Genomic DNA, 13,859 nt, shown 5'->3' with positions numbered 1-13,859 from the left:
CATACACATACACCCATTACTTATCATTTATGTTGAAAAAATTACTGTTATACATATTTCCTTGTCATAAAACCATGCAACATTTATCACCCATCTTACTGGAAATTCACTGAACTTTCAAATTAAAGGCTGAAATATTTTCTGATTGGCATTTCTCAACACTTTCCTAAAGTTATTTCCTTCAAATTTGAAGTATTTGCTATCATAAAAAATAGGTGACAACCATAAGAAATCAGTTTGAATTTTCAACCCCTATGTCACACTTTTGCTTCATTATTTTGAAAACCACCCACGTATGGATTATCTTAATATGGCACTAAAATAGCTATACGGCTTGACAGATGATTATGATCTCATATACCTATACGTCTTTAAAGAAAATGTAGTGATGATGAAAAATTGGAATACCACCAGTCTGTGTAACACACTGGTTTTTTTCAAGATTTTCATTTCACAATTTAATGGTCAGAAGTCTTACTTGCTCAAATATGAATTTGCTTTAAGTTAGTACGAAGATTACCCTCTCTTCTGTATCACTGTTTCAAATATTAGAAATGTCGTAAACTTTTTATGTTAGTTTTATTTTGGTTTAACTTATTTCTTCACAAGTATTTCAGCTACATAACAGCTATGTAATGTTCCCCAAAATCTGTACCAGTACTACCAATGCAGGCCAGCAGCAGTCAACATTCCCACATGAAGCATGTGACTGAAGGCCAATTCTGTTTTGTCAAACTGTTACAGTGAAAATATACCTCGCCTGGGGATCAAACTTGCGACCTCTTGCTTCATGGTCTTGTGCTCTACCAACTGAGCTAGTTGGGTGGGTCACAACTGCACGCAATTACCTTACAGTGATACCATCACACAGTATAAACAGATATCATTCCCTATATATAATCAGACAGGTAGTAAATATCTCATTTAAGAAACAAAAGGATGATTGATTAGTAAAACATGCAAGAAAATTCCTACTGTATAAATATATCAGCTCAGCTGTTCTCTGAATTATCTAGCTGCTGTATCCCTGTTGCAAGAGTACCACTCACCACAGGAAAGTCATTAACATAATCACCAACTTCATCTGTTTCTAGATTTGTTTCTTCAATAACACTCTCTGCTTCTTTTACATCTTGGTTTATATCCATACTTTCCTCTATTGTACTTGTATGTGTATCAGTTACAGCATTGGCATACTGATGTCCATCTGCAACAACTTTACCACTGTCTTTATCAATCAATTCATTATTGCACATCCCTGTTCCTGTTTCATTTAATGTTTCATCTAAATCATTCCCAGTGGAATCTACACTAGTCAGTGATTCATTAACAGATACTAATGCAGTATCTTCACTTTCATATTCTGGATCTACAGCTTCTTGTTTAACAAAATCAGACACATCAACATCTCCACCAAGCATATAATGGAACTGATCATTCATTGAGTTTATAATACTATTTACCATATTAGCGTCTCCACTATCCGTATGAATAATTTCAGTGCTCCCATCAACAACTTGTCCGCTGTTACCATATATGGATTCATCTGTATTTCTGGAAATAAAAATCTTGCCACTAAAGTCATCCATACTCTGAGCATCTTTTACCATCTCAATAGGTAGCTGGGATTTTTGCAGCTTCTTTTTCCAACGCCAAAGTCGAGTGCGTTCAGTTTCCTTAATACGTCTCAATTCATGTTCTTTCTTACTTAGTTGTGCTACAGGAACATATCTGTAAAGACATGAACAACCTAGTACCATGCTTCAAAGTTTTTACAAACTATTGCTTAAAATGTTGAAAATTGTTATTAACTTTTTCAAAACCTTAAATGAGACTCCAGGGCTTCTTACCCTTTTTGCAAAAATTGTGTACTGAAGTAAATCTTTAAACTGAAAATGTCACTAAGTTCCAACTCTATTTATGCTGCTTTCTCCTTGATTCGAGCCTCTTAAATCTTTTGGGGTTGTGCATATTTTTGTAAACCTGTTCACTTAAATAATTTTTGTTTTTTGTTTAAAAAATATTTGCATTTAACAATGGGCAATAAGAATTACAATTTTATCATCTTTTATATGTATTTTTTTGCACGAGACTGAAGGAGGTCAAACTCCACACCATTTTAAAACTTTCTCATCGATTCGAGCCCTTTGTTTGGAAGGTCATTAAGTGTTAATGTTTGCATATTCTATTTCCATAAAGCAAATTTCTATCAAGATTGACTTCTTGTTCACTCGTTACAACAGTCGAAATATGCTCAGGACGCTTTTAATTTGTAATTTGGGCTCACAATATTACCCACTATGTAATTTCCTTTTGAAATCAGCAATTTTGTATGCAAAAATATTAAAACAGGTATTTACTCATTTTTTCAGTGGTTTCATGACTAATATTTTCCAAGGAATTTTAAAATGTAAATGACACAAGTTTCTGATAGAAAAACATGCTCTATGAACATGAATTTTACTAAAACACAAGGGCTCGAATCGATGAGAAAGCTCGAATCGACGAGAAACAGGCATATATATTTTGTTGGGTTTAATGTCGCAGCAACATAATTATAGGTCATATGGCGACTTTCCAGCTTTGATGGCGGAGGAAGACCCCAGGTGCCCCTCTGTGCATTATTTCATCATGAGCCGGAACCTGAGTAGAAACACCGACCTTCCGTAAGCCAGCTGGATGGCTTCCTTACACAAAGAATTCAATGCCCTGAGTGAGGCTTGAACCCACATTGGTGAGAGGCAAGTCATTTGAAGTCAGCTTTTTGGGCCTTTTTGCATATTTTTAATAAGTCAAGGGCCATAAGTACAGTCTTGCCGAGTACAATCCCAAGCAAAGCCTAGTGTGCATAGGCCCTGTAAGCAAACATTACTAAATAAAGGGTTCTAACTCCAATATGGCTAAATAAAATCCCAAACAAATCGCAAGGAAAACAATTTCAGATACTGAGTAACATTCCTATAAAGTTTCATGACCCAAAGTAAAATCTTCTTGTGATACTTGAAAAACAAACTTTTAGGCCGCATGATTTTTACTCAAACAAGGGCCCCCATTCTGGGATAGCTGAGTAAAATCTCAAACAAGGTGCCCACGTCGAGCCTGCCAGCTGTCAAAAGGACTTGGAGTGCAAAAGACATCTAAGTCCACACAAAAATCCTTGCCAGTAGAGATAGGTCATAATACACATGATGTAACATGCATGTTGTACTACAGAAAAGTGGTTTTGATTTTTCCATATGACCAGTAATAAAAAAATTACAATATAAGCTATATAACAACAAAGGAAAGTAATTCTAGGTTCTTCTGCATGACATTCATGTCTCATGATGGTGAACAATTAAGTGCCAAGTTACATCAAAATCCCTCTATGCATGAAAAAGAAATGCTCCGGACAAAGTCATTCTTGTATCTGACCTTTGACCTCTAAATGTGACCTTGACCTTAGACCTAGGGACCTGATTTTTGCGCAAGACACTTCGTCTCATAATGGTGAACATTCATGCCAAGTTACATCAAAATCCCACCATGCATTAAGAAGAAATGCTCTGGACAAACTCATTCTTCAAACTGACATTTGACCTCCAACTGTGACCTTGACCTTTGAGATAGGAACATGGGGTTTATGCAGTACACTCCTTCTCATTGAGGTTAACATTCATGCCAAACATAAACAAGATTGCTCCATGCTTGTCAAAGTTATGGTCCGGACAAAATCGCACGCAAGCATATGCACCGAACCGCCAAAAGTGGCGACTATGTTGAGCTCACCGCAAGCGGGCACGACAACAAACCATAGGAGCACAACATCGCCTTGGCCATACATATCTTTTGGAGTAAGTCAAGGGCCATAACTCTAGTCTTATAAAGCACAACTGTTCATGCTGGATAATATTCTAATACAGTTTCATCACTCTAGGTTAAATATTACTTTTTGAGATATGTGCAACAACTTTTAAACCTTTGTGTGGGCAGAACTGTAAAATGCCACAAATTTGGAAAATAACTGAATCATATGTCACTTGTTACCTAAATAAACTTATTATTATTATTACTACTACCATAACACTCCACTGATACACACAACTAGGCTTGGCAGTGGAAACTCTTTGTGGAATTCCAAACAGTGATATAGGAGAAGTAGCACAGATATTCAAGAATTTGACAAATCCAGGGTCATTACTCTGCTGAAAATTAGTAAGGTCAAGTGAAACTAAGTTTAATGGTATACAGCAAGTAGTGCAAACAATGTTAAATATGACAAATCATAGGCTATAACTCTGCTAAAAATCAATGAACCAGAACATACAATTGATATGAATAACTAGGCTTGGCACTGATATCTCCTGTAAGGTTTTGTGGAAATCTACTCAATGGTGTAAGAGAAACTGCCAAAATACCATAAAATTTTATTAATTTAGGGCCGTGACTGCCCCGACAATCACAGAACTAGAACATGCCGAAGATATGCGTAATAAAACTTGGCACTAATCATTCCTGTATGGTTTCGTGGAAATCCGCCCTATTATATAAAAGCAGTAGCCAAAACATCAAGATATGCACAACTAGGCTTGGCAATGATCCATCTTATGAGGTTGGGTGTAAATCAGCATAGCAGTGTCAGAAAAGCTGAATGGACAACTTTGTGACATGCAGATGCACAGATGGACAGCACTAAATTAATATGTCTCCAGCACTTCATGTGGGAGATATACTAATATAACTAATCATCTATTATAGCCAAGATCTCAAGGCCTTGCCTTTCCAATATCTTTCATCCTTAATGATGTGAAGATGAAAACTTGCTCGAGATACAGAATGATTGTAAGTAACAAGAGCTGTCCGTAAGACAGCCAGCTCCACTATTCGGCGATTTGACAGTAAAATGAATACATGTCTCAATAAGAGACCACTACTTTTAAAGGAAGACACACCAAGGGGCATAATTCTGTCAAGAACACAAATTAGAGTTATTGGGATTGTTACCACACATGCACATAATGATGGTAAAGATATATTGAGTTTCAAGTCATTATCTTATATAGTACCAAAGTTATGTCCAGAAAACGAAGTTTGTCAAAAGATTTAAGTATGAAAGAGGCATAATTCTGTCAAAAATACAATAACAGTTCTGGGGATTGTAACCACACATGCAGATGATGATTATAAAGAAACATTTTTAATTTCAAGTCATTATCTTTTAAAGTACCAAAGATATGTCTATAAACAAAGCTTTCGAAAAAAATTAACATGAAAATAATTCCAAGTATAACTACTTTGTGACCTTGACCTTGGGTATAATGGGCCCAGCCCCTGCACATACTTTGTTTGTATGCTGGACAATGTTTATTGAAGTTACAGTAACATATATGCAATAGTAACAAAGATATGACAGAAAAACAAAGGTTGCCAAAAAACTTTAACCAAGAAAGGTCAATCCGACACAGACGCCGGGGCGAGTAGCCCTATTCTCCGAATAGTGGAGCTAAAAACTGACTTTCTGAAAGTCAATGGTTCTACCCTTGTGCCAAGTCTGTTTTACTTCACCATTAAAACTGGAAAGTTGCCATGATATGACCTGAATTCTGCCAGATTTATCTGTCCTGTCATTGTACCAACAATACTTATAGAATTACAACAAGAGGGCCATGATGGCCCTATATTGCAAACCTGCTATCATTGCACTTGAGGACAAGAAGGTCCTCAGAAAAAATATCTAAGTCCAAAGGACAGGAACAACAACGGAAAGAAATTTAACCAAAAAGAAAAAAAAATTCTTACAAGGTACAGATATGTCAAAATACACCTAAAAATTGGAGGTACCGTCCATGTTGTACCACAGAAAAGTGGTCTCGGTTTTTCCCTACAGCCAATAATAAAAAAGTTACTAAAAATAAGCTATTTATAGTAATGTAAAAGGGAAGTAATTAAAAAGAAAATTATTGTAAGTGAACAAAAGAAGGACATAAATGAAATTTCAGATCAGTATCTTCATTAGTTACAGAAATATACCCATTTTAATTTGAAATAAAGGGAGGTAATTTGACATAAAATCAATCCATAGTTATCTACCCTGATTGGCTCAGTCCATCTAATGACAATAATGAAATTTCAAATAAGTCCTGTAAGTACTTACTGATATAAATCCATTTTGATTACAATCAGGAGAGGTAATCAGATATAGAATAATTCTGGAACCTACGATTGGATCTGATTTGTCATGGAATCCAAGATTTATTGATGTTGAAGATATTTTGGAAGTTTGTATCAAATAAAACCATAAATGAAGTCTCTATATGGCTGCAAAAGCCAAAATAGCCAATTTTGGACATTTAAGGGGCCATAACTCTGGAACCCATGAAGGAATCTGGCCAGTTCAAGAAAGGAACCAAGATCTTGTGGTGATACAAGTTGTGTGCAAGTTTGGTTAAAATCAAATCAGAAATGAAGCTGCTATTGTGCAGACAAGGTCAAATTAGCTAATTTTGGCCCTTTCAGGGGCCATAACTCTGGAACCCATTAAGGGATCTGGCCGGTTCAAAGATGGAACTGAGATCTTATGGCAACACAAGTTTTGTGCAAGTTTGATTAAATTCAAATCATAAATGAAGCTGCTATTGTGCAGACAAGGTCAAAATAGCTAATTCTGGCCCTTTCAGGGGCCGTAACTCTGGAACCCATAATGGAATCTAGCCAGTTCAAGAAAGGAGCCAAGATCTTATAGCGATACAAGTTGTGTGCAAGTTTGGTTAAAATCAAACCATAAATGAAGCTGCTATTGTGCAGACAAGGTCAAAATAGCTAATTCTGGCCCTTTCAGGGGCCATAACTCTGGAACCCATAATGGAATCTGGCCAGTTCAAGAAAGGAACCAAGATCTTATGGTGATACAAGTTGTGTGCCAGTTTGGTAAAAATCAAATCATAAATAAAAATCTGCTATTGTGCAGACAAGGTCAAACTAGAAAATGCTTTTGTAAAAAAGCGCATGTCTCCCCCAATGCAAAGTCCTATAGGCAAGAAGTCAATAGGGGTCAGGAGCGAAAGTCGAAGAGACACTGATGGTTGGCTGCAATAGGGATCATCTACTTGGCATGTCCAGTCATCCCGCTAAATTTCAACACTCTTGGCCTAGTGGTTCTCAAGTCACTGTTCAGGCTCCTGTGACCTTGGCTTGACCTTTGATCAAGTGACCTCAAAATAAATAGAGGTCATCTACTCTGCATGTCCAATCATCCTATTAAGTTCAACATTATAGGTCAAGTGGTTCTCAAGTTATTTCAAAAAAATGATTTTACATGAACAGGCCACTGTGACCTTGACCTTTAATAGACTGACCCCAAAATCAATAGGGGTCATCTACTCTGCATGTTCAATCATCCTATGAAGTTTCAACATTCTGGGTCAAGTGGTTCTCAAGTTATTGATTGGAAATGGTTTTCCATGTTCAGGCTCCTGTGGCCTTGACCTTTAACAGAGTGACCCTAAAATCATTAGGGATCATCTACTCTGCATGATCAATCATCCTATGAAGTTTCAACATTCTGGGTCAAGTGGTTCTCAAGTTACTGACCGGAAATGGTTTTCAATGTTCAGGCCCCTGTGACCTTGATCTTTCACAGAGTGACCCCAAAATCGTTAGGGGTCATCTACTCTGCATGACCAATCATCCTATTAAGTTTCAACATTCTGGGTCAAGAGGTTCTCAAGTTACTGACCGGAAATGGTTTTCAATGTTCAGGCCCCTGTGACCTTGACCTTGAATGGAGTGACCCCAAAATCGATAGGGGTCATCTACTTTGCATGCACAATCATCCTATGAAGTTTCAACATTCTAGGTCAAGTGGTTCTCTAGTTATTGATCGGAAATGGTTTTCCATGTTCAGGCCTCTGTGACCTTGACCTTTGATGGAGTGACCCCAAAATCAATAGGGGTCATCTACTCTTCATGACCAATCATCCTATGAAGTTTCAACATTCTGGGTCAAGTGGTTCTCTAGTTATTGATCGGAAATGGTTTTCAATGTTCAGGCCCCTGTGAACTTGACCTTTGACGGAGTGACCCCAAAATCAATAGGTTATAATGCAGTAATTCGGTCCAAAATGTGCTTCCGTGGTGTAGTCGAAAGAAGTCCCTTATAAATAGATCCTAATTTTTCCATTTTTCGCGCATTTGCGCGTAAATCGGGGGCCAAATGGGCATTATTTCACTCGTGGAATGAATTTTACATAAAATAGGATATGTTTCATGCTAATGTTCGCATGTTTTCGAGTTGTTTACTTGAAAACGAAAGTAGAGTGTTTATTCTGCGGACCGCTTTCTGAAATGCGGCAATATGAGGGTACCTGACTTCAGTTGACTTGCATTTCACTGCATACTATTCAACACCCCTTTTTCTTTTCGTTTTCTTGAAGCAAATGTATGGATATCTTGTGGAAAATAGGTCTACGACGGAGTGAAAATCTAGAAACTGTAACAAAATTGGTCTGAAGTAGCTGAATTTTATATGAAACAAAGAACAAATTCTTTTATTGGTATATAGCCTATAAGAGCTGAAATAAGACTTTTCTCGAAACACATCACAGTTAGTCTTCATAGTCATAAATCGATTGTATATGTTATAAAATGATGTTTTCAATGCAAAATAATTATTAAATTTGAAAAAAATTGAATTTTGACCATATTTTGAATAGATGCGCCTATTTCGGCAGCAATTTCTGCAATAGAAAGGCCAATATTTTGTCTGCAGAATGTGTGAAAATGCACAAAATGCGTCCATTTGAGTCATATTCATGACGGAATGAATGATATTTCAGAATCAAAGTGAAAAATAATGCATGCAGGTGAAACTTTTACCAAAATTTACAATGAAGCGACCACAGAGCCTAAATTTAGCCCAGAAAATCGGTAGGGGATGGCCTCACTTAAATGTCTATATTTCTCTAAAATCTCGAATTTTCACAATGAAACTTGTTAACATGTTCGGTATTTCATCTTTCTTGAAAATAGAGATGAAAATGTTATGAAATTTGATAAAAAGATATCTCTTATAGGTTATAATGCAGTAATTCGGTCCAAAATGTGCTTCCGTGGTGTAGTCGAAAGAAGTCCCTTATAAATAGATCCTAATTTTTCCATTTTTCGCGCATTTGCGCGTAAATCGGGGGCCAAATGGGCATTATTTCACTCGTGGAATGAATTTTACATAAAATAGGATACGTTTCATGCTAATATTCGCATGTTTTCGAGTTGTTTACTTGAAAACGAAAGTAGAGTGTTTATTCTGCGGACCGCTTTCTGAAATGCGGCAATATGAGGGTACCTGACTTCAGTTGACTTGCATTTCACTGCATACTATTCAACACCCCTTTTTCTTTTCGTTTTCTTGAAGCAAATGTATGGATATCTTGTGGAAAATAGGTCTACGACGGAGTGAAAATCTAGAAACTGTAACAAAATTGGTCTGAAGTAGCTGAATTTTATATGAAACAAAGAACAAATTCTTTTATTGGTATATAGCCAATAGGGGTCATCTACTCTTCATGACCAATCATCCTATGAAGTTTCAACATTCTAGGTCAAGTGGTTCTCTAGTTATTGATCGGAAATGGTTTTCAATGTTCAGGCCCCTGTGACCTTGATCTTTGACGTAGTGACCCTAAATCAATAGGGGTCATCTACTCTTCATGGCCAATCAGGGGTCATCTACTCTTCATGGCCAATCATCCTATGAAGTTTCAACATTCTGGGTCAAGTGGTTCTCTAGTTATTGATCGGAAATGGTTTTCAATGTTCAGGCCCCTGTGACCTTGACCTTTGACGGAGTGACCCCAAAAACAATAGGGGTCGTCTACTCCAGCAGCCCTACAACCCTATAAAGTTTGAAGGTTCTAGGTCATATGGTTCTCTAGTTATTGCTCGGAAATGAAGTGTGACGTACGGACGGACGGACGAAAGGACGGACGGACGGACAGGGCAAAAACAATATGTCTCCGGGGGGAGACATAAATAGCTGATTTTTGCCCTTTCAGAGGCCATAACTCTAGAACCCATAACAGGATCTGGCCAGTTCAATAAAGGAACCAAGATCTTATAATGATACAAGTTGTGTGCCAGTTTGGTAAAAATAAAATCATGAATGAAGCTGCTATTGTGCAGACAAGGTCAAATTAGCTGATTTTGGCCCTTTCAGGGGCCATAACTCTGGAACCCATAATGGAATCTAGCCAGTTCAAGAAAGGAACCAAGATCTTATAGTGATACAAGTTGTGTGCAAGTTTGGTTAAAATAAAATCATAAATGAAGCTGCTACTGTGCAAACAAGGTCAAAATAGCTAATTCTGGCCCTTTCAGGGGTCAAAACTCTGGAACCCATAATGGAATCTGGCCAGTTCAAGAAAGGAACCAAGATCTTATGGTGATACAAGTTGTGTGCCAGTTTGGTAAAAATCAAATCATAAATAAAGCTGCTATTGTGCAGACAAGGTCAAAATAGCTGATTTTGGCCCTTTCAGGGGCCATAACTCTGGAACCCATAATGGGATCTGGCCAGTTCAAGAAAGGAACCGAGATCTTATAGTGATACAAGTTGTGTGCCAGTTTGGTTAAAATAAAATCATAAATGAAACTACTATCGTGCAGACAAGAAACTGTTGACGGACGGACGCACGCACGGACTGACGACGGACGAAGGGTGATCACAAAAGCTCACCTTGTCACTATGTGACAGGTGAGCTAACAAAAACAACCATTAAACAACAAGTAATCATCCGGAAACAGTTTAACTGTTCCGGGTCACTGTAACCTTGACCTTTGATCTACTGACTTTAAAATCATTAGGGGTCATCTCCTGGTCATGACCAAACTCCCTATCATATTTCCTGATCCTAGGCCCAAGCGTTCTCGAGTTATCGTCCAGAAACTGTTTTACTGTTCCTGGTCACTGTGACCTTGACCTTCGACCTACTGATCTCAATATCAATAGCGGTCATCTGCTGGTGATGACCAACCACCCTATCAACTTTCACGATTCTAGGACCAAGCACAGGCTGTCAACCAGGTCTTCTCCAAAATATAGGAAGAATATAGGAATATTTTCACAACAAATATAGGAGTTTTTGGACAGTTTTGAGGCAAAATATAGGAGTTTTCAATCAACTCTTACCTGTACACTTACTGTCTTACTGTTTCTACATTAATCAATGTCTACAATGTCTACCATTCCCTTCAACAGCATCACAATCCAGACAAGACAGAAGACTGCTACAAAGCCCACAACATATTCTTCTGTTCCTTTCATCGCTCTCAAGCTGTTTTCGTGCAGACTTGGATTTCATTGATTTTGGAAGTTGGACAGTGAAATAATCCACACTTACCCTCTAGTTTGTTCATACTCTGGTCATGGCTGGCAACAATGTCAACCATCTGCTTGGTACATGTCTTAGGCACAGGCTCTCATCCATGTCATACTCAAGTTGAAGGTCTTTAAAATCTTCTCTTCTGACTGGCTGCTGCTTGAAGAACTGATACATGTCAAAAGTTAACTCTTCTGCATCACTTCCAAAACAGCCGAGACCTTTTCTAAAAGCATTGTGCCCTGTATGGAGGTTGCAGGGTTCAAAGACAAGCAAACCCAGGTTGCCATCTGCTTTCAAACTTTCATTGACTTTTCTGTGAATGGATTTGTTGACATTCGGGCCATCAGATGAGAGACTTATCAAATTCTTCATGGGTAGGTCTACTCAAAATCATTCCCTAATTTAAGGAAAGCTTCACTTACAATGTCAGCTGTTGCATGGCCAAAGTGAAAAGCTTTCAAAAACCTCACAGACACTTCTCCTTCAATATTGCTCCAAAATCTTATCAGTATGTCCATTTGTCTACATTGCTGTGCTGTAGTAGTTTCATCAAACATAAGAACATACCCTAAATTTCCATCTATAACTTCCTTCACAATTGCTTCTGTCAAAAATGGTCTTATGGCTTCTGAAACTATGTATGATGCTTTTGTCCTTGACAAAGAAAACCGATCAGCAATATCACACTTGAACATCTTCTGAAACACTTTGTCAAGGCCATCACATGATCTGAATGAAAAATCAGCAGCTGCTACTTTAAAACACCACAACAGCTCAGATTCTGTGACTTGATGTTTCAAAGGGTGACTTGTGAATACATGTTGTATTTGCCTCTGCTCAATATCGCTTGAACCTACAGTAGCTGGTTTATTAGATGCTCCAGAGGCTGTAGCAGTCACTGTTTTACCGTCACCCTTGGTCAACACTTTTTGGGCAGTGACGAAGTGTTCTCAGTCTCTGAGAAAATCTTCCTGTTGACAATTTAGTAAATGAAGACTTTGAATTTTGGTAAAACTGCATGAACTGTATATTTAAAACAGACACGGTACTTCTGCACCAGTTTGTCATCTTTACTATACTTTTTTGATGTCAGAGATCTCAGAGATTTGCCTCGTATTTCATCATTGGGGAGTATCTGAAAGAAAACGTCTGAACAAGACTTTGATTTACCTGAAAGACCCATGTCCTGTTTCACTAAATGCAAAGTGACCATACAGATGATGAAGAAGAGCAAAACTACATTATCTTAAGGATGGTGATGCTGTGGCAGACATGGGAATTTTCTTACCTATAAAATAAAGAATCCAAAAGCAGTATCAAACCAAGATTTACTCTCTTATTCATCGGCAAGAACTTTACTAAAAAATATAGTAATATTTTTCAGAATATAGGAAAATATAGGAAATATAGGAGGTTTTTCAGAATATAGGATTTTGATCCAAAATATAGGAAAATATAGGAATATAGGAATCAGTTGACATTCTGCAAGCACTCTTGAGTTATCATCCGGAAACAGTTCAAATGTTCCGGGTCACTGTGACCTTGATCTTTGACCTACTGATCTCAAAATCAATAGGGGTCATCTGATGGTCATAACCAATCTCCCTATCAACTTTGATGATCCTAGGCCCAAGCATTCTTGAGTTATCATCCGGAAACCATTTAACTATTCCGGGTCACTGCAGGGGTGTAAAATTCCACTCGCCCACTCGCACTGGCGAGTTAAAGTCTGGATAGGACGAGTGGACCTTGCTGTATACTTGAAAAACGTCAACAAACTTTGGGATGGTTCAGTTGCTACTTTGATTGACTGGAATTTACACGCGAATCGTAAAGATATTAAAACATGCCGGTAATTTTCCATTCCGAGAGCACTAGCAACCTATCATAATATCTAATTTACATTTTTTGTTTATCTACATGTACACAAAAAATGCGCGTAGTGCATTCAATTTTTAACATTATCGCTTCAATTTTTCAACACCGCTTAATTACTTATTTACTTATGTAAGCAAATTTGCATAAAAACAGACGAATTTTAATATAATCATTTGTTAAATTTCAAACAGCGCGATCTTAATTACTTATTTCTTTCTAAGAGAAAATAAGTGATACAAACTATGGGCATAAAATTCAGACTTTTGACCAGAAAGAACAAACAAGAGGGCCATGATGGCCCTATATCACTCACCTGTTATCAATGCACTTGAGGCCAAGAGGGTCCTCAGAAAAAATATCTAAGTCCAAAGGACAGGAACAACAAAGGGAAAAAATTTAACCAAAAAGAAAAAAAAATTCTTACAAGGTATAGATATGTCAAAATATACCTAAAAATTGGAGGTACCATCCATGTTGTACCACAGAAAAGTGGTCTCAGTTTTTCCCTACGGCCAATAATGAAAAAGTTACTAAAAATAAGCTATTTATAGTAACGTAAATGTGAAGTAATTAAAAAACAAAAAATATTATAAGTGAACAAAAGAAGGATCTGCCAAATAAATCTGT

General features: G+C 37.3%; 1 protein-coding gene across 3 annotated transcripts in view; it reads right to left on the bottom strand.

Moving 5' to 3' along the window:
* Positions 1–296: 296 nt before the first annotated feature.
* The window catches only part of LOC123536546 (zinc finger and BTB domain-containing protein 18-like), a 34,995-nt gene continuing 21,432 nt past the window's right edge, over positions 297–13,859 (bottom strand). For 2 of the 3 annotated variants that reach the window (XM_045319820.2, XM_045319819.2), the window contains exon 5: positions 297–1,731. In XM_045319820.2, the coding sequence (XP_045175755.2) occupies positions 993–1,731 (739 nt within the window). In that variant the 3' untranslated portion in view covers positions 297–992. The remainder of the gene's footprint in view (positions 1,732–13,859) is intronic. The other variant, XM_045319821.2, reaches the window with a different exon arrangement.

Source organism: Mercenaria mercenaria, chromosome 17, assembly GCF_021730395.1.
Source record: "Mercenaria mercenaria strain notata chromosome 17, MADL_Memer_1, whole genome shotgun sequence".
NCBI lineage: Eukaryota > Metazoa > Mollusca > Bivalvia > Venerida > Veneridae > Mercenaria > Mercenaria mercenaria.
The sequence above is the reverse complement of the archived record's forward strand: the minus strand, read 5'-3'. Positions and strand labels throughout refer to the sequence as shown.